Source organism: Myxocyprinus asiaticus, chromosome 7 (assembly GCF_019703515.2).
Source record: "Myxocyprinus asiaticus isolate MX2 ecotype Aquarium Trade chromosome 7, UBuf_Myxa_2, whole genome shotgun sequence".
NCBI classification, from domain to species: domain Eukaryota; kingdom Metazoa; phylum Chordata; class Actinopteri; order Cypriniformes; family Catostomidae; genus Myxocyprinus; species Myxocyprinus asiaticus.
The window spans coordinates 21,137,107-21,165,004 of NC_059350.1; the positions used below are offsets into that span (position 1 = coordinate 21,137,107).

The 27,898-nt window shown below is 39.1% G+C and overlaps 2 protein-coding genes across 5 annotated transcripts; one reads left to right on the top strand and one right to left on the bottom strand.

Moving 5' to 3' along the window:
- The first annotated feature begins 3,657 nt into the window (after positions 1-3,657).
- Positions 3,658-10,960, top strand: LOC127443948 (translationally-controlled tumor protein homolog). 4 transcript variants are annotated; one of them, XM_051703031.1, is made up of 6 exons: positions 3,658-3,797; positions 4,482-4,555; positions 7,588-7,775; positions 9,409-9,514; positions 9,945-10,061; positions 10,532-10,960. In XM_051703031.1, the coding sequence occupies exons 1-6, from the start codon at positions 3,770-3,772 to the stop codon at positions 10,532-10,534; spliced, it is 516 nt and encodes a 171-aa protein (XP_051558991.1). In that variant the 5' UTR covers positions 3,658-3,769; the 3' UTR covers positions 10,535-10,960. The 4 variants fall into 4 exon arrangements, with proteins under 4 accessions (XP_051558991.1, XP_051558993.1, XP_051558994.1 ...); XM_051703034.1 differs by having other exon boundaries at positions 3,744-3,797; positions 4,482-4,578; XM_051703032.1 differs by lacking the exons at positions 3,658-3,797; positions 4,482-4,555 and adding exons at positions 4,562-4,578; positions 4,746-4,791.
- LOC127443939 (general transcription factor IIF subunit 2-like) lies at positions 10,934-27,230 on the bottom strand. Its single transcript, XM_051703021.1, has 8 exons — positions 27,059-27,230; positions 26,526-26,599; positions 26,411-26,429; positions 26,171-26,315; positions 19,717-19,798; positions 16,434-16,533; positions 16,197-16,340; positions 10,934-14,593 (listed from the first exon to the last, which is right to left on the bottom strand). Exons 1-8 carry the CDS (start codon positions 27,122-27,124, stop codon positions 14,474-14,476), a joined length of 750 nt encoding a protein of 249 aa, XP_051558981.1. The 5' UTR covers positions 27,125-27,230; the 3' UTR covers positions 10,934-14,473.
- Between the last annotated feature and the right edge of the window lie 668 nt (positions 27,231-27,898).

A 27,898-nucleotide genomic window follows, 5' to 3' on the forward strand; every position in this document is an offset into this window, starting at 1 on the left:
TTCATGAAGTGCAGTAAAGTTAGTTTTATATTTGACATTCAAAATCAAATCAAATCAAATCAAAATCAAATCACTTTTATTGTCACACAGCCATATACACAAGTGCAATGGTGTGTGAAATTCTTGGGTGCAGTTCCGATCAACATAGCAGTCGTGACAGTGATGAGACATATACCAATTTACAATAACATAAAATTAACACAACACAATTTAAAGTCTAATATACACATAATTACACACAACACAATTTACAAATAATAACTGAACATACACTGTACAGTATACAATACACACAATATAGATACACATTATTCAATATATATAGTATATATAGTATATATAGAATGTACAGTAGGTTGTATTGTACTGTATTGACATTCAGGCTGTTGGTTGATAGTAAGTTGTTAAGAGAGAATCTAATATAATAATAATATAATTTATGACAGTCCAGTGTGAGATATAAGAGTAAGAGTAATAAAGTGCAGTGCTGATGTATTTTGATCGTGGGAGATCAAGAGTTCAAAAGTCTGATTGCTTGGGGGAAGAAGCTATCATGAAGTTGGCTGGTGCGGGTCCTGATGCTGCGATACCGCCTGCCTGATGGTAGCAGTGAGAACAGCCCATGGCTCAGGTGGCTGGAGTCTCTGATGATCCTCCGAGCTTTTTTCACACACCGCCTGGTATATATGTCCTGGAGGGAGGGAAGCTCACCACCGATGTTGTGTCTGGCAGTTCGCACCACTCTTTGCAGGGCTTTGCGGTTGTGGGCTGTGCTATTGCCGTACCAGCCAGTCAGGATGCTCTCTACGGTGCAGGTGTAGAACCGATTCATTCCAAACTTCCTCAGCCGTCTTAGGAAGAAGAAGCGCTGATGAGCCTTCTTCACAACGGCCTCAGTGTGGACGGACCATGTGAGTTCCTCAGTGATGTGGACACCCAGGAACTTGAAGCTGCTGACTCTCTCCGCTGGTGCTCCATTGATGGTGATGGGGCTGTGTTCTCTGTCTTTTCTCCTGAAGTCCACCACAGGCTCCTTGGTCTTACTGATGTTGAGGGAGAGGTTGTGCTCCTGACACCAGTGTGTCAGAGTGTGCACCTCCTCTCTGTAGGCTGTTTCATCATTGTCAGTGATCAGACCTACCACCGTCGTGTCATCAGCAAACTTAATGATGGCATTGGAGCTATGTGTTGCCACACAGTCATGTGTGTACAAGGAATACAAGAGTGGGCTGTGAACACAGCCCTGTGGGGCTCCAGTGTTGAGGGTCAGTGATGAGGAGATGTTGCTGCCTATTCTAACCACCTGGCGTCTGCTTGACAGGAAGTCCAAGATCCAGCTGCACAGCGAGCTGTTTAAGCCCAAAGCCCGGAGTTTCTCATCAAGCTTGGAGGGCACTATGGTGTTGAATGCTGAGCTGTAGTCTACAAACAAAATTCTCACATAAGTGTTCTTTTTTCCAGGTGGGAGAGAGCAGTGTGTATTGTAGATGCAATGGCAACATCAGTGGAGCGGTTGTTGCGGTAAGCAAACTGCAATGGGTCTAGAGAGAGAGGCAGCACAGGGCAGATGTAATCTCTGATTAGTCTCTCAAAGCATTTACTGATGATGGGGGTCAGAGCAACAGGACGCAAGCAAGTGATTTTGGATTGCTTTGGAACAGGCACAATGCTGGACGTTTTAAAGCATGTGGGGACTACAGACAAAGAGAGGGAAAGGTTGAAAATGTCCGTAAAAACACCAGCCAGCTGGTTCGCGCACGCTCTGATGACGCGGCCCGGAATGCCGTCTGGACCCGAAGCTTTGCGGATATTCACCCATCGGAAGGATTGTGTTACCTCCGCTACAGAGATGGAGAGTGAACTAACCTCTGTAGCTTCGGCTGCGAGAGCTCTCTCCGCGAGGGCAGTGTTATTTCCCTCAAAACGAGCATAAAAAGTATTTAGCTCATCAGGGAGAGAGGCAGCAGTGTTCATGGCGGAGTTTTTATTCCCTTTAAAGTCCGTGATGATGTTAATTCCCTGCCACATGCTTCTAGAGTTGGTGGTGTTAAACTGTCCTTCAATCTTGTTCCTGTTCTGGCGTTTTGCAGTTCGGAGGTTATAACTGGCTTGTTTATGCTCCTCCGCGTTCCCGGAATTAAAAGCGGAGGTCCGCACATTAAGTGTCGCGTGAACATCTCTATTAATCCATGGCTTCTGGTTCGGATAGATCCATATTGTTCTGGTCGGAACGACGTCCTCTAGGCACTTTCTGATGAAACACATTACGCTATCAGCGTAAAGCTCGATGTCGTCATCAGAGGCGGACCGGAACATCTCCCAGTCCCAGTTCGTTTGACATTCACAATACCCATTAAACTATCACTTTTTCAAGCCAAACCAACTTGGAAATGCATGAATAGGTTTTGTTTGCCTAGCACAAAGCTGAATTAAAACAAAAAAATAATAATTTTATTAGCTCTATAAATCAATTATACAATTCAACCATTTGGTATTATGACATCACAACAAATCTGATATGTTGTTAAAAAATATCCCTTTCATGACACAAGGCTCTGTTTGTGGAATTTACATTCTATATGTTTTCAAATAAATATAGTAGTGTAAATGTTTGTAATATTCTAATTCCATTCAACTCAATGACCGTTTGACCTAAAGACATGAAACCAACTGCAAAACACACAGAATATTATTCTTTATATAGCACAAGTCGTGTTTTTGGGAGTAAATGTTCAGTACTTTTTTATACAGATTCAATTATTCCTATAAATCTATAAAACTCAATGACTGTTTGACCTAGAGACAGGAAACCAACTGCAAAACACTCAGAATATTATTCTTTATATACAGTAGCACAAGGCTTGTTTTTGGGAGTACATGTTCAGTACTTTTCTATAGCGCTGAGTTGCCATTTGAAGAGAAATGAACAAATGTAGACAATTTAGCTGTCATCTGTCTATGGAAATTGTGAAATCAGAACATTTCTTTGTGTTGTATTACATCATCTTGCATTAGAATATAACATCCACAGACAACTAAATTAGTTAATATTTCAATGCTTAAGGCCATAGAATGTTACATTTGGGCAGCGCTGAATCACCATGGTAAGGCTGGATGTCTTCTCATATTGAATCACTATATCACTGGTGTAATTCTGCATGGAACACGACAGCGGATGGCTCGACAGGGTTTGCCAAATGTGAGTTTTTATTTTCTGTCCGAGTGCTACACTAAACTACAGTAACTGTGTAAATAACTTCAACAGCTTTAGGAATACACTTCAATGTGCTTCAGTTTAATTAATATGTTTTCACTGGTGAATTTTGATTCTTATGATGGGGCAATATCCTTTGTCAATATCAGCAACATTCACTGGAAATTTGTGGTGGGTACTGCAAACTATGTGTTATATTTGAATATTGACAATATGAATATATACATTTTAAATACATATATATAATAATACATACATATACATATCTATATATACACATGTATAAACTACACACACACACACACACACACACACACACACATATATATATATATATATAATGTTTTACAGTAATTAGGCTAACAGTTAGTCTGTCCCTGTAGTTGGGGAATCTGGAAATACCTGTGGGATGTTTCTACGTTGAACCGTTAGAGGGCGCCCGTATTTGTCAGCCCTTATATAAGATGCTCAGTGCCCTCATCGGCCTTTTCAGCTGAGTCCGCCATCAGGTCACAGCCAGCACTGCCTGAAAACCCCCGAACACAATCCGACAAAATGATCATCTACAAGGACATCATCACAGGTAACAATAACCTCTAACACAACGCAGTACACCTAAATGTTGTGTTCTTATCGATATTTTATGTATTCGAGGCTGTTGGGTTGTTTTTAAAAACCGGTCTTTCCCGGTCCCTCCGCGGCCTAACTTTGTTGAATACTGTTAGCTTATTGGCTAATCACGCTATAAAGTTGAGGAGACATCTGTGTCATTACTGCTGCCTTCAATAAGTAATTTTTATATGTGTTTTTATCAACACGATGGATTTATTTCATTGAATGGTCGTTTTTGTTATATTTTAGCAAATCTGGAGTTAAATGGGTGTTAGCAGTTCAGTTAAAACGCCGGTTGTCAGGTTAGGTACAACGGCAAAAGTTGTGCTGTTTAACTGTCTTAACATTCATACTCCTAAATTACCACGTGTAGGTACATAAACGCCCTTTTGTGAATTGTCTTTGATTTGACGACAGAAACCGATCATCTTGTCCATCCAAGTGTTTTTGGGGGTTTCTTCTTCATGGTTGATTTCAGAAACAGTTGTGAAATGCTCGCTAAACAGGGTGTGTTTCTAGTTCTGACCAGTTTAGTTTACTCGTCATTACTCTGTCATCTTTGCTGCGGCCTTTAAATGGTGGTTACTGGAATGCTACGCTAAACGTTGATTTGTGATTTTATTTATTTTTTGAAATCTTTTTCTTTTGTTCACAGGTGATGAGATGTTCTCGGACATCTACAAAATCAAAGAGTCTGAGAATGGGATGATGATTGAAGTGGAGGGAAAGGTATGACTCTTCACCAAGCAAATGTATGTATGTATATGCCTTCTCATTAATGTACAATCATGATGAACTTAGGACACCTTTGAAGGTTATGACTAGTGGTCGACCGATATATCACCACGGCTGATATTCTGAGTTTTTTTTAATTATCTGCCAACATTTTCCCATTTGCTTTTTTTTTCTTTTTCTTGAGGGTGCTTGCATGTGAAGCGACTGAGACATGTAAACGACCAGTCAAGGTTCGTTTTGTTACGTGCCATCGTGTTACTACAATAATAGACCGGTGTGCAACACAGTGTCATTTAAACGCTCTGCATATCCAAGCCGCAGCAGACGCATTTGAGCTCATGTCAAAGCGCTCGCCTGTTTCATTCTCCCTCGCTTTTCTCAACAGTTCCCTGTAAATTAACTGTCTTGTCTAAATGATAAAAAGGCAAATATCAATAAAAATAATATCATATACCGTCTGCAAATACAGTTGTGCTCGAAAGTTTGCATATCCTGGCAGAAATTGAAATTTTGGTGTTGATTTTGAAAATATGACTGATCATGCAAAAAAATCATGTCTTAAGGATAGTGATCATGTGAAGCCATTTATTATCACAGTTGTTTGGCTCCTTTTTAAATAATAACAGAAATCACCCAAACGGACCTGATCAAAAGTTTACATACCCTTGAATGTTTGGCCTTGTTACAGACACACAAGGTGACACAGGTTTAAATGGCAATTAAAATGTTAATTTCCCACACCTGTGGCTTTTTAAGTTGCAATTAGTGTCGGAGTATAAATAGTCAATGAGTTTGTTAGCTCTCACGTGGATGCACTGAGCAGGCTAGATACTGAGCCATGGGGAGCAGAAAAGAACTGTCAAAAGACCTGTGTAACAAGGTAATGGAAATTTATAAAGATGGAAAAGGATATAAAAAGATATCTGAAGCCTTGAAAATGCCAGTCAGTACTGTTCAATCACTTAAGTGGAAAATTCGGGGATCTCCTGATACCAAGCCAAGGTCAGGTAGACCAAGAAAGATTTTGGCCACAACTGCCAGAAGAGTTGTTTGGGATACAAAGAAAAACCCACAGGTAACCTCAGGAGAAATACAGGCTGCTCTGGAAAAAGATGCGTGGTTGTTTCAAGGAGCACAATACTTGTTGACCCCTCTCCAAACATAGTGCTTATGGTTGTGACCATAAAGCTCTATTTTGGTCTCGTTACTCCAAATTACAGTGTGCCAGAAGCTGCGAGGCATGTCATGGTGTTGTCGGGCATATTGTAACCGGGCTTTTGTGGCATTGGCTTCTTTCTGGCAACTCGACAATGCAGCTCATTTTTGGTTTCGTCGTATTGTGCTCCTTGAAACAACCACACCGTCTTTTAACAACCTCAACAAGGCCAAACATTCAAGGTAATGTAAACTTTTGATCAGGGCCATTTGGGTGATTTCTGTTATCATTATGATTTTAAAAAGGAGCCAAACAACTATAGGATAATAAATGGCTTCATATGATCACTATCCTGAACCTGTTGATGTGCATGCCCCCCTCCCAGAACTGATGTCACTTTGCTTAAATTTGTTAACATATACTATATAGTCTAGTCAAAAAAAGTTAATAATGTTGACATATTATAAAGATGTATAATTTGTCAACATTATGAACTATTTTGAACAGCACACTATATAGTAAATGTGAACTCATTTAAGCAAAGTCAAGTCAAACCCATGGGTGGGGTCAATGAGCATCAACAGGTTAAATAAAAGACCTTTTTTTTTCTTTTTTTTTTTGCATGTCATATTTTCAAAATCAATGCCAAAATTTCACAATTTCTGCTAGGGTGTGCAAACTTTTGAGCACAACTGTATGTGCATATCTCGTTTAACAGATGTAATAAACCAACCTCACACAACTTCAGCAGATCCAACGTCCTGTAGAACGCTCATAAATCTTCCTCTGAAGCATGGATTCTAACAGTCTCCCCTCAACATTTCCCTGTAACTTTTCTAATGATAAAAGGCAAATATCAGTAAAACTTCTATTATATACCATATACAGATATCTCGTTTAAAAAGATGTAACTCATGAAAATCCAGCGTTTTCTTGCCGTTGAGTGCTTTTCTAATATCTTCCTTTGAAGTGCGTATTCTATCAGCCAGAATAAAAAACTTAAGGATCAGGATCAAACGTTCCCCTTGTTGACAAATCATGACAGTTCGTCTGTGACAGTCCAAGTAGGCGATCCAGGCCGTTTAAAATGTCAGGAGATGGATCTGCGGTGAACAGTGAAGCATTCAAATACTGTTAGAATAATAAGTATATTTAGGCTTTCCTTGCCATCCATGATGTCTAATTTTCACCAAATTAGAAAAAATGTTTTATGAATGGCTCGTAACATGCTGATTAATAAAGCTAAATTTAGATGTGGAAAAAAACGTTATAGTCTAAAGGCACCACGTTAACTGTTTTGATGTTAAAATAACCACACCTGCAACTCGTACGTACGGTAAATTAGGCTTTATGCAGCGCCTCACGTCTATAGCGGGGAGAGAGGCAACACACGGAGTGGGAATAAAGTGTGTAGCGCTGAACGCACTTTATTCCCGCTCTGCGCGCATATACACGCGCTTACACAATCACTTAGCCAGGTGACAGATAACTAGCACAATGATTTAGATCTCTGTCTGGATTGAAATATCCTTTGGTCCAGATCCAGACAGGAGTCTGCCTGTTGAGTACCCCTGCTGTATGCATTTCTGTTAAAGCAAATGTGTCAAAGCATTTAGTTTCAGGTTTGCAGGTGTCTGCATAATTTGTACAATTGTTTTACAGGCTTTTGTAGATGTTGATAGTATACAAATACTTTTTTTGGCAAATAGTTCCCAACCCCTTAATTCTAAGCTAAGTACTTTCAAATGACTGTTTATGAAATGGCAAATCATTTATGGTTCTTGCCTTGGAACATATCAGATATGTGCTGAGATATGTACCAGTGACTGTGGTATTGGCTACAGTCTGACACCATTTGTCTTTGCTGTAGATGATCAGCAGGTCAGTGGGAGACATAGATGATGCACTGATTGGTGGCAACGCATCGGCAGAAGTTCAAGATGAGGGCTGCGAGTCTTCCACTGTCAGTGGTGTGGATATTGTCCTCAACCACAAACTTCAGGAGACATCCTACGACAAGAAGTCATACACAGCCTACATCAAGGACTACATGAAGGGGTAAGTGTTTGTCATATGCCATGTCAATAGATCTCCATGCTGTCACATGCCATGTCAGATCTCCATGCTATATACTACAGCTTTTGCAAGCAGACCTAAAGGTCAAAAGAGGAAATAAGTGTTGTATAAGGAATGGGAAGTCAATGGCAACCATCCACTGACTCAACTGGATCATAACATGTTGTGCTTTGCAACACGGACAGGTTACTGTAAATGTCATTAACTTTGACCCAGGCGTTTGGCTCCGTTATTCTGCTCTAGTGTTGTCACGATACTAAAAATTCAGTAATCTGTACCAATATACCAGTAAAATTTCACAATTCTTAATACCAATTTCGATACCACAGGAAAAAATGGGAAATGTGCTATTGAACACACTCCTTTTAATCTGTTAAATAATGAAAACAATAGCATGTTTCAGGTTTTTAAAGTATTTGTTTTTTCCTTAGTTCCATTAATATTTTTTCCCAAATTCCACATTTTTCAATTTTTTGAATTCCATGTTTTAAAGCTCAATTCAATTTCCTCACCAAAATTGTCTAATAAAATGAATACAAACTTTAATAAAAAGGAAATAGAACTTTTTAAAAGTAATTGTTTTGTTGAAAAGTATTGAAGTGCTGCAGTAAATGTCCTTGCAACATAATCTAAAACACAACAGTCTTATTTTTGTCTGATAAAGTGCTGCACAACAGAGAATCACTTTATAAATGGGGAAAAAAATTATAAACTTCTATTCAGTACAACAGCACTCTTGCTCATGATATACGGGTCCAGCTTAATATAAAATAATACATTTTACCAAATATTTTGTTGCAATTTCTTAAATTTCATACGTCGAGCTTTTATTTAGAATCAAACCTTTTTGATGAGGCCTTTCTGGATCTGTGATTTTGATGGAAGTTTTACACTTCTGGATAAGATGTTGGTAATATGACCCAGTGTGATTTATAGAAGCGCAAAATGCTGCGATTTAATTATATAGTCTGCAGGTGCTCTGTGCGTCACTGTGAATGAGCACTTTTTCATTACTACAAAAAGTACAGCGCGTATATGAGCAGCTTCACACGTCTTTGCTGCACGCAGTATATAACGATTACATTAACACCCATTTGTGGTTTAATAATCACACTAGGACATACCCTATCCTAGTATTATATAATAATTGTAATTTGATTAATTGTCCTTTTCTGTGTAAAAGGAGTATCTAAATGCGCTAAAACGTGTGAGCATTTGTAAGCAGCTGTTTGTCTGTCAGATAGCATGTGGGGAACTTCTGTGGGTACTTCTGGTACAACAGAAACACTGGTATCGTTGCATCTTATTTTTATTAGGTATCGACTTGGTTCCGAAGTACAAGTGCTTTTGACATCACTATTCTGCTCTGTAGAATACCTGTGGTATTATGTTTAGATTTTTGCATCATTGACAGCTCAGAGTCTTGTATTGTGGCCACCTGGGTTTTAAGATGTGAAGATGCTAAATGAAAGGTCCCTGCGCTTTCTGCCTGCCTTATAAGTGGCTTGTAAGATTGAACTGGGGACAACAAGATGTTCAAATTTCCTTGATTCACAGCTATCAGTGAACATGGCTCTGAAACGTAACCCGGTTCTTTCCAATTTCCCTATGACAGAGTGAAAGCCAAACTACAGGAAACTGCACCTAACAGGGTTGACCCCTTCATGGCTAATGCACCAGCTGAGGTCAAGAAAATTCTAGGCAATATCAAGAACTTTCAGGTATACTACAATAACTGGTGATCTTTTCATTCTGCCGTTACTAGTGGAACGGTTCTGTTGAAGGCACACAATGATGTCTGGTTTGGGTATACTTTATTTTTCTGCATGCTGTTTTGTGCAAATGGACGTTGACGGGACGCTGATGACAAGCACAGACGAGGACTGTCCGCTTGTCCAGAAAAACTGGGCTCCACGCGGCACAATCCGACATACAGTGCTGAAGAAATTTGTGTCAAGCATACTGTGCGCAAGACTTTCCGGCACGTGGAAAACCAAAGTATACTTTGGCCTGCAGTTCCGTTTTGAAGGTCATGACCAATGAAAATAAATGGTTAATCCTAAGTGTGCCACTTCAACAAATAGAAGAGGGTTATTATGGGTTGCAGAATAGGCCGCAAGTTCCGTTAACTGATCTTGTCTATTGGCTTAGTTTTTCACTGGCGAGTCCATGAACCCAGACGGCATGGTTGGTCTACTCGACTTCCGTGAGGATGGCATCACTCCATACATGCTCTTCTTCAAGGATGGTCTGGAGATTGAGAAATGCGTAAGTTTATGAAGTCTTTTTGTTACCTCTTTGTTTTAAAATGCTGTTTAAGGGAATAGACTTAAAACTGTGCTATTTAGTTAAAAATCAGTCAATCAGCACTAGTGTATAGGGAATAATATTTTGCACGTAGCATCCACTCTTAGGCCTGTGGCTAATTGGTGGCCACTGGGTTTGCACAAGGATGCGACAGTAATCCTCCTCGTGTCTTCTAGCCATCTGAAAGGTGTCTGGAATGGACTCGGTTGAGGAGAACAGAATGATTACATTAAATGAAAGCATTAATATTGTTGCTATAGCATGACAGTATGGTCAACTAAATGGAAAAAAAATTCTTTCTGGCTTAAAGGGTTTTTAACCTTGCTAACATGTAGGAGCTAAGTAGAGTTTAGAGGTTAAAACAGGGTATTGATGGTATTGAGACTTTGTATTAAATAGAAATTAACCATCAAATGTTTTTCTCTCCACAGTAAACTCCGTAAGCATCTAAAATTGCCCCTCCAACTTTGGCCTCTACTTGGTGGATTGGGCCTGTGGATTAAACCAATCATTCCCCCCAATTCCTTTCCATCAGGACCAGAGGCTCTTTTAACTTCACTAGGCCGTTGTTTTAATTTCTTGATTGGCTTCAAGATGTGATGGTCCTCTCATGAAAATAGAAACAGGACTTTTTACCAAGCTAAACCACAATGTGAAAAGATTGTGGTTGAAACTATTTTGGGTTTTTTTATTTTGTCGTCATGGAGATGAAGTTGCTGGCTTCTCTATTGCTGTGCATGTCAGCTTCTGGTTTCAGCAGATGTACAGTTTAATTCCCCCTCTTTCCAATTGAATCACAGGATTGTATAGGATTTCTTGCACCATTTGTGAAAAAATAAAATCAAGCTGCTGGCTAATAAGTGTTGACTGTGTTCTGCCTAAACTTGTCCTGGGAATTTTATTAGACTTTACCAATGAAAGTGTGTACTCCCATCGACCGGAAAACTATGATGAACAAATTAAAGGTATAGCCTCTTAAAGACTGAAATCCAGTTTATTGGTGGTGTCCCTTTAGAGCTGTGAAGTGTTTATTCACTGTAGTTGTGTTTACTGTAGGAATTGGAGGATCTCTGCACTATGGGAAATAGTAAAATCCCTTTCAGCACTAATGTGAACCAAACATGATTCTTAAAATTAAAGACCATGTATGAAAAATGCCTCGATTCTATAGCTTGTAAAACCACCTTTAACATCAATGGCTTGGGGTAATCATCTTTAGGGTTCCCAAGGTCATGGAAGAACTAGAAATATCAGGGAATTTTAAATTAACTGTAAACAAATTGTAATCTGTTCACAATTTGGGTTGAATGATTCAACTCTCTGCTAGAATTTGTGTAATAAAGGAAAAAAACTTATGCACAGTCAGAAGTGACTAGAAATATCATGAAAATGAATTGCTTAAAATTTGTGAGAACTCTTGAGCAATGAGCTTAAGTCATTGTTATTTGTATATGTCAAGGCAGCTGTATAGAAGTTCATTCCTTAAATACCTGTTGTATGCCCTCTATGAACAGCTTGATGGTAATCATCTGTCAATGTACTTGAACCCCTAACAAGCTTGTTAAAGGTGACTATTGCAAGGAAAATACTCCATAAAATGTCTACCAATGTCTCTGAGGAATTTTGGAGTGCTGTCTTTTCAGCATTCAGTGCATTGATGTTTTTGTGACCATTCATTTATGCACACTGGTTGCACCACAACCTCTGGCATTGAGCCTGAACTTTAGTTCCCCAATCCAAACTCCTTGACTCCTTTCTGCCATTTACCTGGGGAAGAGATGGCAGCAGGCTGCACTATAGGAAGAAGGCAGGCCAGTAGGGGCAATGTTCTGCAGGGAAACCTTGGGTCCTGGCAGTCATGTGGATATTACTTTGACACATACCACCTACCTAAAGATTGATGCAGACCACTTCCACCCCTTCATAGCAACGGTATTCCCTGATGGCAATGGCCTCTATAAGCAGGATAATGTGCCCTGCCACACTGCAAAAATTGTTCAGGAATGGTGTTGACTCGGTCTCCAGATCTCAATCTGATCGGGCATCTGTGGGTTGTACTGGGAAAAACAAGTCCAATCCATAGAGGCCCCACCTCACAACTTACTGGACTTAAAGGATCTGCTGCTAACATCTTGGTACCAGATACCACAGGACACCTTAAGAGGTCTTGTGGAGTCCACGCCTCAAGGGGGACCTACATGATATTAGGCAGGTGGTTTTAATGTGGCTCATCGGTGTGTATATATAAATTGTATAGGCCAACGGATCCTTTGAGAATAAAGGGTACTAAGAACATCCAATATATTTAAAAAAGTTCGCATTAATTGGTTATAGTGCTCAGAAATATTGAAATCTTTGTGCCAAAATTTTAAATATTTAAAAATAAAAATATTCAAAATATGATTTGAATGTTTAACCCCAGTACTTCCACCTGCAATGTAGAACCAAGCAATCTTGTAGAAAGTTTTGTCTGCAGCTTTTGGGTTCCTGAAAGTAATTTAACGACTTTTTTTTTTTTTTACAAAAACATTTAAACAGAATTTAATAAAATGAAATACCATACAAAATATAAGCCTGCTTGTTTTAAACAGAAACCCAAAGATAATGGTTTACAACTAATAAACTCAGCAAAAAAAAGAAATAACCCTTTATCAGGACACTGTATTTTAAAGATAATTTTGTAAAAATCCAAATAACTTTACAGATCTTTATTGTAGAGCATTTAAACAATGTTTTCCATGCTTGTTCAATGAACCATAAACAATTAATGAACATGCACCTGTGGAATGGTCGTTAAGACACTAACAGCTTACAGACGGTAGGCAATTATGGTCACAGTTATAAAAACTTAGGACACTAAAGAGACCTTTCTACTGACTCTGAAAAACACCAAAAGAAAGATGCCCAGGGTCCCTGCTCATCTGCGTGAACGTGCCCTAGGCATGCTGCATGGAGGCATGAGGACTGCAGATGTGGCCAGGGCAATAAATTGCAATGTTCGTACTGTGAGACACCTAAGACAGCGCTACAGGGAGACAGGAAGCTGATCATCTTCGCAGTAGTAGACCATGTGTAACAACACCTGCACAGGATCGGTACATCCGAATATCACGCCTTCGGGACAAGAACAGGATGGCAAACACCCCCAGGTTACACCAGGAATGCACAATCCCTCCATCAGTGCTCAGACTGTCCGCAATAGGCTGAGAGAGGCTTGCAGGCCTGTTGTAAGGCAGTTCCTTACCAGACATCACCAGCAACAACAACATCGCCTATGGGCACAAACCCACCTTCGCTGGACCAGACAGGACTGGCAAAAAGTGCTCTTCACTGACAAGTCGCAGTTTTGTCTCACCAGGGGTGATGGTCGGACTCGCGTTTATCGAAGGAATGTCACACCGAGGCCTGTACTCTGGAGCGGGATCAATCTGGAGGTGGAGGGTCCGTCATGGTCTGGGGCAGTGTGTCACAGCATCATTGGACTGAGCTTGTCATTGCAGGCAATCTCAATGCTGTGCATTACAGGGAAGACATCCTCCTCCCTCATGTGGTACCCTTCCTGCAGGCTCATACTGACATGACCCTCCAGCATGACAATGCCATCAGCCATACTGCTCGTTCTGTGTGTGATTTCCTGCAAGACAGGAATGTCAGTGTTCTGCCATGGCCAGTGAAAAGCCCGGATCTCAATCCCATTGAGCACGTCTGGGACCTGTTGGATCGGAGGGTGAGGGCTAGGGCCATTCCCCCCAGAAATGTCTGGGAACTTGCAAGTGCCTTGGTGTAAGAGTGGAGTAACATCTCACAGCAAGGACTGGCAAATCTGGTGCAGTCCATGAGGAGGAGATGCACTGCAGTACTTAATGCAGCTGGTGGCCACTCCAGATACTGACTGTTACTGTTACCCCCCACCCTTTGTTCAGGAACACATTATTCCATTATTCCGTTAGTCACATGTCTGTGAAACTTGTTCAGTTTATGTCTTAGTTGTTGAATCTTGTTATGTTCATACAAATATTTACAAAGCAGCTGAAAGTGAGAGGACGTTTCTTTTCTTGCTGAGTTTATATCAGTAAGCACTTAACTTCACCTGTTTTATACACACCAGATCTGAACTGATGAGGATTAGAAGTCCTTTTAATTTCAGTCATGATGACTGAAGATTCAATTCTATTGTGGTTCCTCATGTGAATCCCTCAATATCATTATAAAACTCCACAAATATTTCCAATAAACCTCTAAAACAATGAATGAATCATCCTTGAAGAAATTTTGAAACAATAACATTGTGTACTTATTGGGGAGGATAATGGTTTGTTTTGACTTCAATGATATAAACAGGTCCATGGACTCTCGATGTGACAAGAAAATGATCAGTCACTCTTCTCTTCATTTTGGTAATGTCTGTACTCCGGTTTGAGCTCCCAGGTGTTCTTATGAGTGCCTTTGACATTGTAAATGCCAATGTCCCGAAGAATCTCCTTTAAGTAAATCTATAGAAAATGAGAAAAAAAATGTTATATAGGTAGCCTTACATTTAGAACATGCTTATCCGTTCCATATTCATGAGAGCATAAGAGAAGTGGCATGCGTTTTCACGTGATATTTTTAGCACTAAACAACACAAGTTCTAACGTGAAAACACAAGCCACTGTGAACAAGCTTCTTTCCAAGCTAGGCATGTGATGTATATACGGCATAAATGGCACATGCGCACTGATGTAAACAAAACCAGCATGGATGAGAAGCATTGCTGAAGGAGGAACGGAGCCGACTCTATCTGCCTTCTTAAAGGATTGAGTCGGAAGTGTCGAAGTATTCTGGGTTCCTTCAAAATACAGAAGGACTGTTGGTCAAAGATGGTTTAACTTTGTGTAAAACGTGACAGAAAAGTGGCAGCAAAACACAGGAACACCTCCAACATGTTTGCTCATCTGTGGGACAATCATCCCGTGCAATTCAGCGATATAAAAGGTAAGTTGAGACACTCTAAATGACGACTAAGTAATAATGTGTAGCTTGCTTTGAAGTGGCCAAAGAGTAATTCACTAAAACTCCAAAAGTTACACAGTAACATTTGCATCTTGTAGTAACAATTAAAACACAGTTGAAATCAGCTAAAATTAAGTTCTGTAATTAGTAATGGTAATGTGGCAAATGTTCATAAGGGAATTTACAGGTTTGCAGCTTTGCACTTCAAGACAGTGACTACCTATTTGACTTAATATTTATTTTCAAATATTTGTTTATACATTTGTAAAATATTTTTATTTTATATTATTTTATTTTTTGTAATTATTTAAATGTTCAATTAGTTTTTTTGAACGTTTGGGGTTCTTTTCAAAGTTCTTTGTTTAATTTAAAAGGCCAGATTGGTATTGAAAAAAGTAATATGAACTTGTTTATCTTTCAACACTTTGTAATGTGACTCAATACTGTGATAATAACGTATATCGTAATAAAAGCTTCAGCAATTATGTGAAAATTTGAGGCTGTCACATGCCTACTCCTAGCACGTGCAAGACAATAATTACAAACATTTCCTATTGTATGCCTTCAAAAGACTTGGAATATAATGCACAAGCCCAATGGGCTACTTTTATAATAAGTTTGGATCCACTATAAGCTTTAAATTGAGTCACTATCAACTGCCATTGTACTGAAAAGACTGACTGGAATATTCATTAATGTGTGTTCCGCAAGAGAAAGAAATCCATTTGGGTTTAGAGTGACATAAGGGTGAGTAAATTATGACAGAACTTTAATTTTTTATAGATTTAATTTTTGAGAAAGGACAGGAGGAGAGGTGATGTCACACTGCAAAACACTCATTAGAATTGTGCAGTAACTACAAGGAATTGCTGATTGTTATATATTGGAAATGGCATCTTTATAACAAATTTGGAGGCAATGAAAACAGTATAGTGAACATCTTTAAACAGGCTCTCTTGTTTTGAGACCAAAACTAATCAGCTCCATCTGAAAATGATTTTTGATGGCAGTAGAAAACTAGACAGAGTGCGCTCTACAAGCCTATGCTACAACAATGATACAGTAGTTTGATATTTAACCTGTGCCCCTAAAGGTGTAACTCACCACAGGCTGTTTTGTGATGTCCACTAGATCCTTGATGTTATAATACTGATGCTTCTCAAATGCAGAGAACAGCATGTCCAGCACCTGCTGTTTATCCGCTCGTGCCCTCTTCCCTTCTTCTTTCTTCTTCTTCTCATATTCCAGCTGAGAAAGGGAGCAAAAAGTGTATATAAACATTCAATTAGACACTAGATACACAGACATACATCTGTATGATGATGCAAAAGCATGACCTACATTATAGGCGTGATTAGCAACAGGTTTGTAGTTGGTGGTAACAGCCTTATCGAGCTGTTGAGAGAACCTGAGGGGTTTAGACAACTTCTCAATCTGCAGTCTGCAACAGAAAACAACATCCTGTCTGAGCTCTAGCTACAGTTGAAGTCAGAAGTTTACATACACCTAAGCCAAATACATTTAAACTCAGTTTTTCACAATTCCTGACATTTAATCATAGAAAACATTCCCTGTCTTAGGTCAGTTAGGATCACTACTTTATTTTAAGAATTTGAAATGTCAGAATAATAATAGAGAGAATGATTTCAGCTTTTATTTCTTTCATCACATTCCCAGTTGGTCAGAAGTTTACATACACCTAAGCCAAATACATTTAAACTCAGTTTTTCACAATTCCTGACATTTAATTGTAGAAAACATTCCCTGTCTTAGGTCAGTTAGGATCACTACTTTATTTTAAGAATTTGAAATGTCAGAATAATAATAGAGAGAATGATTTCAGCTTTTATTTCTTTCATCACATTCCCAGTTGGTCAGAAGTTTACATAAACTTTGTTAGTATTTGATAGCATCGCCTTTAAATTATTTAACTTGGGTCTAACGTTCTGGGTAGCCTTCCACAAGCATCTCACAATAAGTTGCTGGAATTTTGGCCCATTCCTCCAGACAGAACTGGTGTAACTGAGTCAGGTTTGTAGGCCTCCTTGCTCGCACACACTTTTTCAGTTCTGCCCACAAATTTTCTATCAGATTGAGGTCAGGGCTTTGTGATGGCCACTCCAAAACCTAGACTTTTTTGTCCTTAAGCCATTTTGCCACAACTTTGGATGTATGCTTGGGGTCATTGTCCATTTGGAAGACCCATTTGTGACCGAGCTTTAACTTCCTGGCTGATGTCTTGAGATGTTGCTTCAATATCGTCACACAATTTTTCTTCCTCATGATGCCATCTATTTTGGGCAGTGCACCAGTCCCTACTGCAGCAAAGCACCCCCACAACATGATGCTGCCACCTCCATGCTTCACGATTGGGATGGTGTTCTTCGGCTTGCAAGCCTCACCCTTTTTCCCCCAAACATAATGATGGTCATTATGGCCAAACTGTTACATTTTTGTTTCATTAGACATACAGACGATTGTGGTACCTTCAGGCATTTGGAAATTGCTTCCAAGGATGAACCAAACTTGTGGAGGCCCACAATTGTTTTCTGAGGTCTTGGCTGATTTCTTTTGATTTTCCCATGATGTCAAGCAATGAGGCACTGAGTTTGATGGTAGGCCTTAAAATACATCCACAGGCACACCTCCAATTCACTACACCTTCTATCAGAAGCTAACTGGCTTATTACCTAAAGGCTTGACACTATTTTCTGGAATTTTCTAAGCTGCTTAAAGGCACAGTTAACTTAATGTAAACTTCTGACCCACTGGAATTGTGATATAGTCAATTAAAAGTGAAACAATCTGTCTGAAAATAATTGTTGGGAAAAATTACTTGTCATGCACAAAGTAGATGCCCTAAACGACTTGCCAAAACTATAGTTTGCTAATATTAAATCTGTGGAGTGGTTAAAAAAATGAGTTTTAATGACTTCAGCCTAAGTGTATGTAAACTACTGACTTCAACTGTACATACTTAAGAGTTTAATGGAGTGACCCCTTTAATTTAATTGGATTTATACTACCTTTTCAAACATAATTTGGCCATGTGCCTTACCATGTGTACCTTGTGTTATAGTAATTATTACCTCAAAAAGGTATGACAATCTTTGAATGTTGTCTTGACAAAGCATTGTCAAAAAGTTTACATTTTTTTTTTTTTTTAAGGTTTAAGTGTTCTATACGCCTTGTAGACAGACAGATAATAGATAACTGGAAACAGATAGATTAGAAACAGTTCATTTTTGATTGTACACTATGGAAATTGTAAGTCCAAGCACTGAATTTATATTATCAGCTATGGGAAAACCATTAGTCTGATCAGTTCAAAAATACAAAACAGCCCAAGTGATAACAGGCTGAAGGTCTGTGCCAAGTCTGGTGGGTGTAGCCTGAAACTCTAGGAGGGGTTACATTTAGACATTTTGGTCTCAGGTTAAGGCCCGATATACTTCTATACAAAACTGAAGAACAAACAGGTGTGACATCATTTAGAACAAAATCTGGCCAAAAAGAATGTGTTTTTAGAGTTTGTTTTGGTAGTTCGGAACAGCTCGCCTGGGCAAAAGTTCTTGCCGACTGCCTTCTTACTGCCATTGGTACACGTCATCAGTAGGTGTGACCTGGAGTTCAACCTATCTTGAGGCAGACAGCTAATTCTGTTTATGTTGTTTAGTCAGTCCAGCTGAGTCAACATGAACACACCAGCGTGTAGAGTTATTAGTGAGCTGGTGCAAATTTACCTACAATCGTTCTTGGAAAATGTCTCCAAGCAAACATCTAATGCGACATTTGGGTTTTGTTTAAATAGTCTACAAAAGTAATCAAATCCACTCAAATACTCTCAAATGCCCATTCACACGTGCCATCTTCAGGAAAACCCTTCACACATCTGCCCAAAGTAAGATATGCTATCATCATTCTTTTGTCTTTATGTCTTTGTCTTTTCTTTTTCATCTTTGCAAAAGTATCAGTGTCATTATAAATTACAATAACAGAGCGTAACTGCCTCATTTTATGGCCGCGTATAGTGTGTTAGCGCACTGGAGTCATGAATTCAGAATGTAAATAATACAAATTAAACATTTTCTACTGCATATATATTACTTTAAATAATCATTGAGTGGTTAAAACTTCTTTTACTGACATCATGTGAATTCTACTCATAGAATGAGGTACAGTCATTGATAACACATTTTAATGTCACAGTTAAGGTTTTATATGTAGAGTCATCATATTTAAACTGACCTCTAAATGCCTCCCACAGCAGTGGGGTGGGTGTCTGAATGTTTGCAAACAGTATACCATTACTCGGCTGTTTAGAACTTCTTTTTACCCCTGAAAGAACGACGAATAAGAACTACTACGGAAGTATATTGGGGCCTTAATACTGGGTAGGGCCTCCCTTTGCTCCCAAAACAGCCTTATTTCTTCATGGTATGGATTCCTTTAGGAATTCTGAAAAACCCCTAAACTAAGTTTGTATAACAGTAATTAGCTTTTTATAAAAAAATAATAGAAGTCTAAAGTACAGTATGTTCTCATTTACACAGTTAAATGTGAGAAATTGTGCATGCATGCACTCACAGTGTACATATACAGTGTGTACACTGTATGAACATACCTCTTAAGCCTCATGTAGTTCTCACTAACGGCCGGTCTACATTCAGCTCTCTGCACCACCAATCCTTCCAGTGCAATTTTGTCTTTGTGAGAGAAGAGAGACATTAACTTTCAATGACAGTCATAACTGCGCATTCGCTGCTGCAACCACATTGTGCAGGCTGTGGTGAGTGATTGTTGGGCTGTGAGATAACTAGCAACCACAAATCTTCAACACACCAACTCTTTAAATGAAGCTATAGAAAGGATGTTTTATGTGCTGTTAGGTTGAATGATTTTCCCATCAAAGGTTCAATATTTGCATCAACATTAGTGACAAACCCACAACCACACACAGGATGTTCTTGCATGTTCCTTTTAGGTCTTTCATATCTAATCAAAAGCAATTTTACTATTTAAAAACTATGGTCATTCTGCATACAGCTTGGCTTGCCTTGTCCTTCCTGGACCTCCACTCAAGCAGGGGGCGATGGCGAGCACTCACCTGGACCTGAACCTCAGCCGCTGGCCTCAGCATCTGACTGCCCTATAAAAGGGATGGCAACATGAGAACAAGGGGGAGTACATGCCAGATAATCATGGCACGTCAAGCCTCACGGCAGCTATTACACAGCAATCAGCGAAAGCACACGCATAGACACAAACCACGCAGAAACAACCAGTGAGCCACACACAACCCCGGATCAGTTAGTTAGAGTTAACTCTATTGAACCCAATGATTCAATGAATAAGAAATTCATGCTTGGGCTTATCCAAAATCACACATCAAGATCCCTACTCTGGAACTCTCTGAAGAATTTTAAGGCTGTGTATATTTATTTATAGTAAAACAGTGCACTCATCAGTCAGTGAACATATGGGCAACAGCCATTTTTCAGTTCCATTGCATTAAAATCTAACAAGAGTACAGGTATTAGTGTTAGACTGATGTCATCAAGGGTAATTATTCGGCTGATATTTAGCCATTTTGGGACTATCGGCATCAACTTGCTTGGTCAATTAACAGAAGTTGTCATTCTGTCTAGTGTAAGTTCCAAAATCAGTTTAGTCAATGGACAGTGCACACTATCTGAATTTTGATAATTTTATTTAGCAATTTTTAGTTCTGAGTACACAGTACTTATTTTGTAAAGCATAGTGTGAACATTTTGTGTAAAACAATTGTTAATTTGTTGTGCATCTTGTCTTAATTGCTATCATTAATTAAATTATATTAGGCTATATACACACACTCACTGAGCACCTTATTAGGAACATTATACTATAGGCCTAGATATACTTCCTACGAAATCGAAGACTAACGGATGTGACATCATTTAGAACAAAATCTGGCCAAAAAGGGGTTTTTGCGCTCGTTCCGATGGTTCGTGACAGCTTGCTTGTGCAAACGTTTAGGAAAAATTATTACCGGCTTCTAAACACCCTCTTACTGCTACTGGTCAATGTCATTGGTAGGTGTGACCTGGAGCTCCACCTACCTTTTTATTTTCTCCCCAATTTGGAATGCCCAATTCCCAATGGGCTCTTAAGTCCTCGTGGTGGTGTAGTGACTCACCTCAATCCAGGTGGCGGAGGACGAATTTCAGTTGCCTCCACGTCTGAGACAGTCAATCCGCACATCTTATCATATGGCTTGTTGAGCGCATTACCGCAGAGACGTAGCGTGTGTGGAGGCCCACGCTATTCTCCGCGGCATCCACTCACAACTCACCACGCACCCCACTCAGCACGCCCTGGATTCAAAATCATGACTCCAGGAGTTGTAGACAGCATCAATACTCGCTGAGCTAACCAGGACCCCAGAGCTCCACCTACCTTAAGGCTGACAGCTGATTTTGTGTATGTCGTTTAGTCATTCAAAATCAATGTGGAAAAAAAAAAGTCAACGTGAACACGGAGTGTAGAGTTATTAGCAAACTGGTGCAAATGTACCTAGATCTGTACTATCGTTCACTTAGAGACATTTTCCAAGACCATGTCATGCGATTTTTGTTTTGTTTTATTAGTCTACAAAAGGAATCAAATTAACTCAAATACTCTCAAGTGCCCATTCACTCATGTGCCATCTGCAGCGAAATCCATTCACACATCTGTCTAAAGATATGCCTCTATCACCATTCTTTTTTCTGTATTCTGAACATTAACACTTTTATACACTTATCTTTGCAATAGCATCAGTGTCATCATAACTTACAATAGCAGAGTATAACCGGCGCGGTCAGAAAAGTATAATTAAGGCTGAGGTATACTTCGTTTTTGCAATTTGCGTCATATATACTGTGCGCGGAGGGAGCCGCAACACGCAAACCCGAAGTATACTTTGGCCTTCAGAAAGGCAACGCGGTCGCCCGGGCACGAAGTGATCCGGATGCGGAACAATTACAGGTGCATCTCAATAAATTAGAATGTCATGGAAAAGTTCATTTATTTCAGTAATTCAACTCAAATTGTGAAACTCGTGTATTAAATAAATTCAATGCACACAGACTGAAGTAGTTTAAGTCTTTGGTTCTTTTAATTGTGATGATTTTGGCTCACATTTAACAAAAACCCACCAATTCACTATCTCAAAAAATTAGAATATGGTGACATGCCAATCAGCTAATCAACTCAAAACACCTGCAAAGGTTTCCTGAGCCTTCAAAATGGTCTCTCAGTTTGGTTCACTAGGCTACAAAATCATGGGGAAGACTGCTGATCTGACAGTTGTCCAGAAGACAATCATTGACACCCTTCACAAGGAGGGTAAGCCACAAACATTCATTGCCAAAGAAGCTGGCTGTTCACAGAGTGCTGTATCCAAGCATGTTAACAGAAAGTTGAGTGGAAGGAAAAAGTGTTGAAGAAAAAGATGCACAACCAACCGAGAGAACCGCAGCCTTATGAGGATTATCAAGCAAAATCGATTCAAGAATTTGAGTGAACTTCACAAGGAATGGACTGCGGCTGGGGTCAAGGCATGTCAAGGAATTTGGCTACAGTTGTCGTATTCCTCTTGTTAAGCCACTCCTGAACCACAGACAACGTCAGAGGCATCTTACCTGGGCTAAGGAGAAGAAGAACTGGACTGTTGCCCAGTGGTCCAAAGTCCTCTTTTCAGATGAGAGCAAGTTTTGTATTTCATTTGGAAACCAAGGTCCTAGAGTCTGGAGGAAGGGTGGAGAAGCTCATAGCCCAAGTTGCTTGAAGTCCAGTGTTAATTTTCCACAGTCTGTGATGATTTGGGGTGCAATGTCATCTGCTGGTGTTGGTCCATTGTGTTTTTTGAAAACCAAAGTCACTGCACCCTTTTACCATTTTTAAGGTTTTACGGAGCGTCCTTATATTTAAAATGTACTTCTAATGGCCTCCCACAGCGGTGTGGTAGGTGTCTAAATGTTCGGAAATAGTATACCGCTACTCAGCTGTTTAGAACTTCTTTTTACCTCTGAAAGAAGAACGAATAAGAACTTCTACAGAAGTATTTCAGGACCTTAATACTGGGTAGGGCCTCCCTTTGCTACCAAAACAGCCTTATTTCTTCATGGCATGGATTCTACAAGATGTTGGAAACATTCCTTTGTGATTCTGGTCCGTGTTGACATGATTGCATCACGCGATTTCTGCATATTTGTTAGCTGCACATTCATGCTGCAAATCTTGCGTTCTACAACATCCCATAGGTGTTCTATTGGATTCAGATCCGGTGACTGGGAAGGCCACTGAAGAACAGTGAACTCATTGTCATGTTCATAAAGCCAGTTTGAGATGACTTTTGCTTTGTGACATAATGCAAGCTGGAAGTAGCCATTAGATGATGGGTAAATTGTGGCCATGAAGGGATGCACATGGTCAGCAACAATACTCAAATAGGTTGTGGCTTTCAAGCGATGATCAATTGGTATTAATGGGCCCAAAGTGTGCCAAGAAAACATTCCCCACACAACTACACCACCGCCACAAGCCTGGACTGTTGACACAAGGCAGGTTGGGTCCATGGATTCATACTGTTGGCACAAAATTCTGACCCTATCATCTGTGCGCCTTAGCAGAAATCGAGATTCATCAGACCACAATACATTTTTCCAGTCTTCAACTGTCCAGTTTTGGTGAGCCTGTGCCCACTGCTGCTTCAGCTTTCTGCTCTTGGCTGACAGAAGTGGAACCCAACATGGTCTTCTGCTGTTGTTAATCACAGGAGATCAGCAGTTACGGAAATCCTCAAAACAGCTCATCTGGCACCAACAATCATGCCACGGTCGAAATCAGTGATTTCTGATGGTTGATATGAACATAACTGAATCTCCTGACAAAATCACGCAGATATGTATGCATTACACTGCTGCCACATGACTGGCTGATAATCGCATGAATAAGCAGGTGTATAGGTTTTCGTAAAAGTGCTCAGTGAGTGTATACTGGCACTATATCAGACTTTGGCCACCTTGTTTACTAGATGTAGTAACTGGTATTGACATTAAACAAATTAATATAAACCAACATATCTTTAAAAGGAATAATTAGCATGGTGGTTAATGATCTGGACAGTTAACCCAAGAAGTAATAGGTTCAAACCATGGTAGAGGTGATCACTATTTTACCCTTGAGCAAGGTACTAACAAAAACCCTTGGTTGCTCCAGGAGGATTTTTCTAGTTTTTAGCATTCTGTTAGTCACTTTGAATAACACACGTCCAATAAATGACAAATAACAAGAATCTAAGCTGCTAGCCAAAAAGCTAATCCATTAATCTAATAATTACTTATTTTTCATAAAAGCAACTGGTATATGAAATCCTCTGATCCCATCCTGTCACTATAGAAAAAAATTAAAAATAAATGAATTTGGATTTGAAATAAATGGAGTTGTTCATGCACAGACACCACCCAAGCTAAGCACACACACACACACACACACACACACAAAACTCCACATTAACCAAGGAACAATTAAGATGGTGAGTTGATTTGTTTCCAGAAACAGGTGAAACTTGAAGGCCCACTCTAATGTCTGCATCCATCAAAACACCAGACACAAATATTGAGAGGCAGAGAGGTCAGGCAACTGCAAAAGCTTAAGACCAGATCAAAGCAAATATACCCTAATATCCGATTCATCTCACAGAACAGACCGAAAAAGAGAACTCTAAAGAAAACAATGAAAGACAAAGCAAGTAGAGAGCATGAGGTAATTTAATTACTGGATATGCAGGACAGCCCGGAGGTTGCACAAAAAGACTTACCATATGAGCTGTTTGAAAGCAAAAGATCAGTTTTAACAAGAAAAACCAGTGACATGTTATAATAACTTCCATTAATAAGTACATAATATAATAGTTCATCACTGACATATGAATATTATTTTAAAGCACATGAATACAAGTTTCATGATATTTCTAAGCATTCTATGTATTAACTGCTAAGAATTACATGTTTATTAGTATTTTTGTTGATGATTTTTTAATGAGTTATTATAATATATTACAGAACAAATAGCATTTCAGTCTTATTTACTCATTACAGTTCTATTCAAATTTTAGTGCTTGACAACATAAGCTACTTTTAACAACACTAATTTCATGTTCAGTTGTTTTCAGATATTATCAGGGTCAGTGACGAGATGCTCATTATTTTTGTCCAGATCTATTAAATTATTCAAGAATACATTTCAAATGTAATTCACACAATTACTTGAGAACACCTCTTCTATGATGAACATATCAAAGTCATTTTGATATTTTTTATGGGACTTAATGTCAAAAGTGTCACGTGGTGTAACCGTCTGTACAATAAAACAGCAAAATATTCATTAAAACTTAAATTATTAAAAAAAAAAAAAAAAATATTGGCATGAATAGTGCCGAAAAATACAACATTATTATGTCTTTAAAAATTAATCAGTGAAATAAATTTGTAAAAAAAATAAAAAATAATAATTTTAAACACTTTTGTCCACCAAATCAACCTAAAAACTTGGTCATAATGAAATATCAATATTTTGACATTTTTATGAAAAGGCATACTTTGTTCAGGTCATTTGGTGCAACCCTGAAAAAACTTGATAATCTTGACCCAAAGATACATGATTTTTGTAAATATATTTTTCACCTTGAAAAATAATTTTTTTTTTTTTTAAATTAATGAAATTAATAAAGTCCCATACATCTGTGTATTGCAGGTGCAAGCAAAACTATTTTAATGCCACATGACATTTTTAAAGTCATTAAATCAGTTATTTGTTAAACCAACATGGACTCAAAGTTTACATTTCTACAAACTTGACACCTGTTTAAAAATAGGTTTTTATCACCTCGGAAAACCTTATTTGTCAATGACCCATCAACTAATGACTTTCCATAGAACAGCATTTTAAATACATTCTTCTCACAAATTAGTTTTAGTCTGGGTTTTCTAAATCTAGTTTGAACACTAGACCATCCATTACAAGTTTACATTTTGTGAGATTTTGGTTCTCACCTGAAGAATTTTCTGTAAAAACAGCCAGGGTCTGTCCACCAACAGTCTGCAGAGTGAATGGATGTTCTCTAGGGGCTCGTACCACAGAGGATTTCTCTCCTATGGTGTCTATGGTGGTAAGATCCTCGTTGAGTGTGAAGGACACCTGTTTGTGCATAAGGCATTCAAACAATCAGAAATACAAGGAATCCACTTCAAGCCCAAAACAGAAGACTTAATGTTTCAAGAAATTGTGGTTACCTCTGCTTTGCCTTGATTCCTTTAAAAACAAGAGCAAAGTGTTGATTAAAATATTTTCTAAGCTGTGCATGTACAACTCCAAATGCACGTAGAAGCATAATGTTTTACTACATACTTGCAAATGCGGAGCTTTCCAACTTCTCCTTTCCCTGTTGCTTTGGCCCATTGTTGTGACAAATACTTGGGGACCTGCGAGTCAAATGCAGTTCAGTTCAGCAGGAGTCTGAGATTAATTTACCTCCAGGGTTCCCAAACTACTGACCAATGAATTTCCATGATTTCTCCATGACTTTCCAGTCGTTTGAGATTATAGTATAATGATTTCAAAATCATTTAATAAAGATTGCACTCACAAAATGTAGCATCATTTCTAGCCGAAGCACGAATTTAAGATTGTAATGATATCCATGACTTTTCCAGGCCTGAAAATAACTCATTCAAAATACATTGTAACTCAGTTTCAACTCATTATGCACACTGCAAAGCCGTTCAAACAAATAATCTGGGTTTGCACGGCATTTGTAGATGGTGAATCCATAGAATGAACTACAAAACAACATGAAACAAATACTAATAGAGGAGAAATATTAACTAGAAGCATTGGCTTTAGCTAGCCGTGCTCTTCATCGAGCTATTTGAAGCACTTACTTTGACCAGCCAGACACCAGTGTTTTGTTTTGCACCAGTTAAATCCACCTCTCCTTTATCTGACATTCTTGTTATTATTTCATGTGGATTTAATAGACCTCTTTTGTTACCCGACACCAACAACAACAAGCTAATGTACCACCAAAACAGAGCCGGCTGTACGGTGGCCCGTTAGAACCAAAAGTGCTAGTGCTACATAATCGCGTTGGTGAATCCAGTTCCCTTACGACTCAGTACACTTGACATTGCATAGCTATGCATATGGGGAGTGCCTTCTTACACGACCCAGTTGAAACCACTCTACAATAATGCCAATATTCTAATATTGGCTATGGTGATTGAGCCCGCCTGTTTTGGCGCGAAACTGTCCGCTATAAAAACAGGTGCACAAACACCATTTCCTCAGAATTTCTTCCTTCAAGACAGCAATCATCTCTTGTCTAGAAGCCCTCTACCTTCGCCGGCGATATACACAAGTCAGCAGGCGGAATCTTCACGGGAAGTCTTTCCACTCCCCTGCAGTGTTCCGGCAAGCATCACACTACCTCGCCGATTGACGCATCGCTGGTGAACGGGCCTCAGCATCCTGATTCCCCGCAGCGCTTCGGCAGGGTTTGTGTATCCTTACAAAGCAGCTGTATATTGTGTATTGTATATTGTGTGATTATAAATATAAATATATATTAATTTATATATTTATATATCTAAAAGAGTCACTTACGTGTTCGCGTCTTTTTAAAGATGTCATTCCGTAAGTGTACCTTGTGCGAGAGACATCCCGCCATCAGATCAGCATGAGAGCTGCATTTACTGTCTGGGCCACGCCCACGCAGAGTCAGC

Coding starts and splice junctions, on each gene's coding strand:
- LOC127443939 (XM_051703021.1), bottom strand. CDS start 27,124: ATGTCAGATAAAGGAGAGGTGGATTTAACTGGTGCAAAACAAAACACT. Junction 26,600..27,058: donor CTGGTGTCTGGCTGGTCAAA/GTAAGTGCTTCA, acceptor TTTGACTCGCAG/GTCCCCAAGTATTTGTCACA. Junction 14,594..16,196: donor ACATCACAAAACAGCCTGTG/GTGAGTTACACC, acceptor CATTTTCTATAG/ATTTACTTAAAGGAGATTCT.
- LOC127443948 (XM_051703031.1), top strand. CDS start 3,770: ATGATCATCTACAAGGACATCATCACAG. Junction 3,798..4,481: donor CTACAAGGACATCATCACAG/GTAACAATAACC, acceptor TTTTGTTCACAG/GTGATGAGATGTTCTCGGAC. Junction 4,556..7,587: donor TGATTGAAGTGGAGGGAAAG/GTATGACTCTTC, acceptor TCTTTGCTGTAG/ATGATCAGCAGGTCAGTGGG.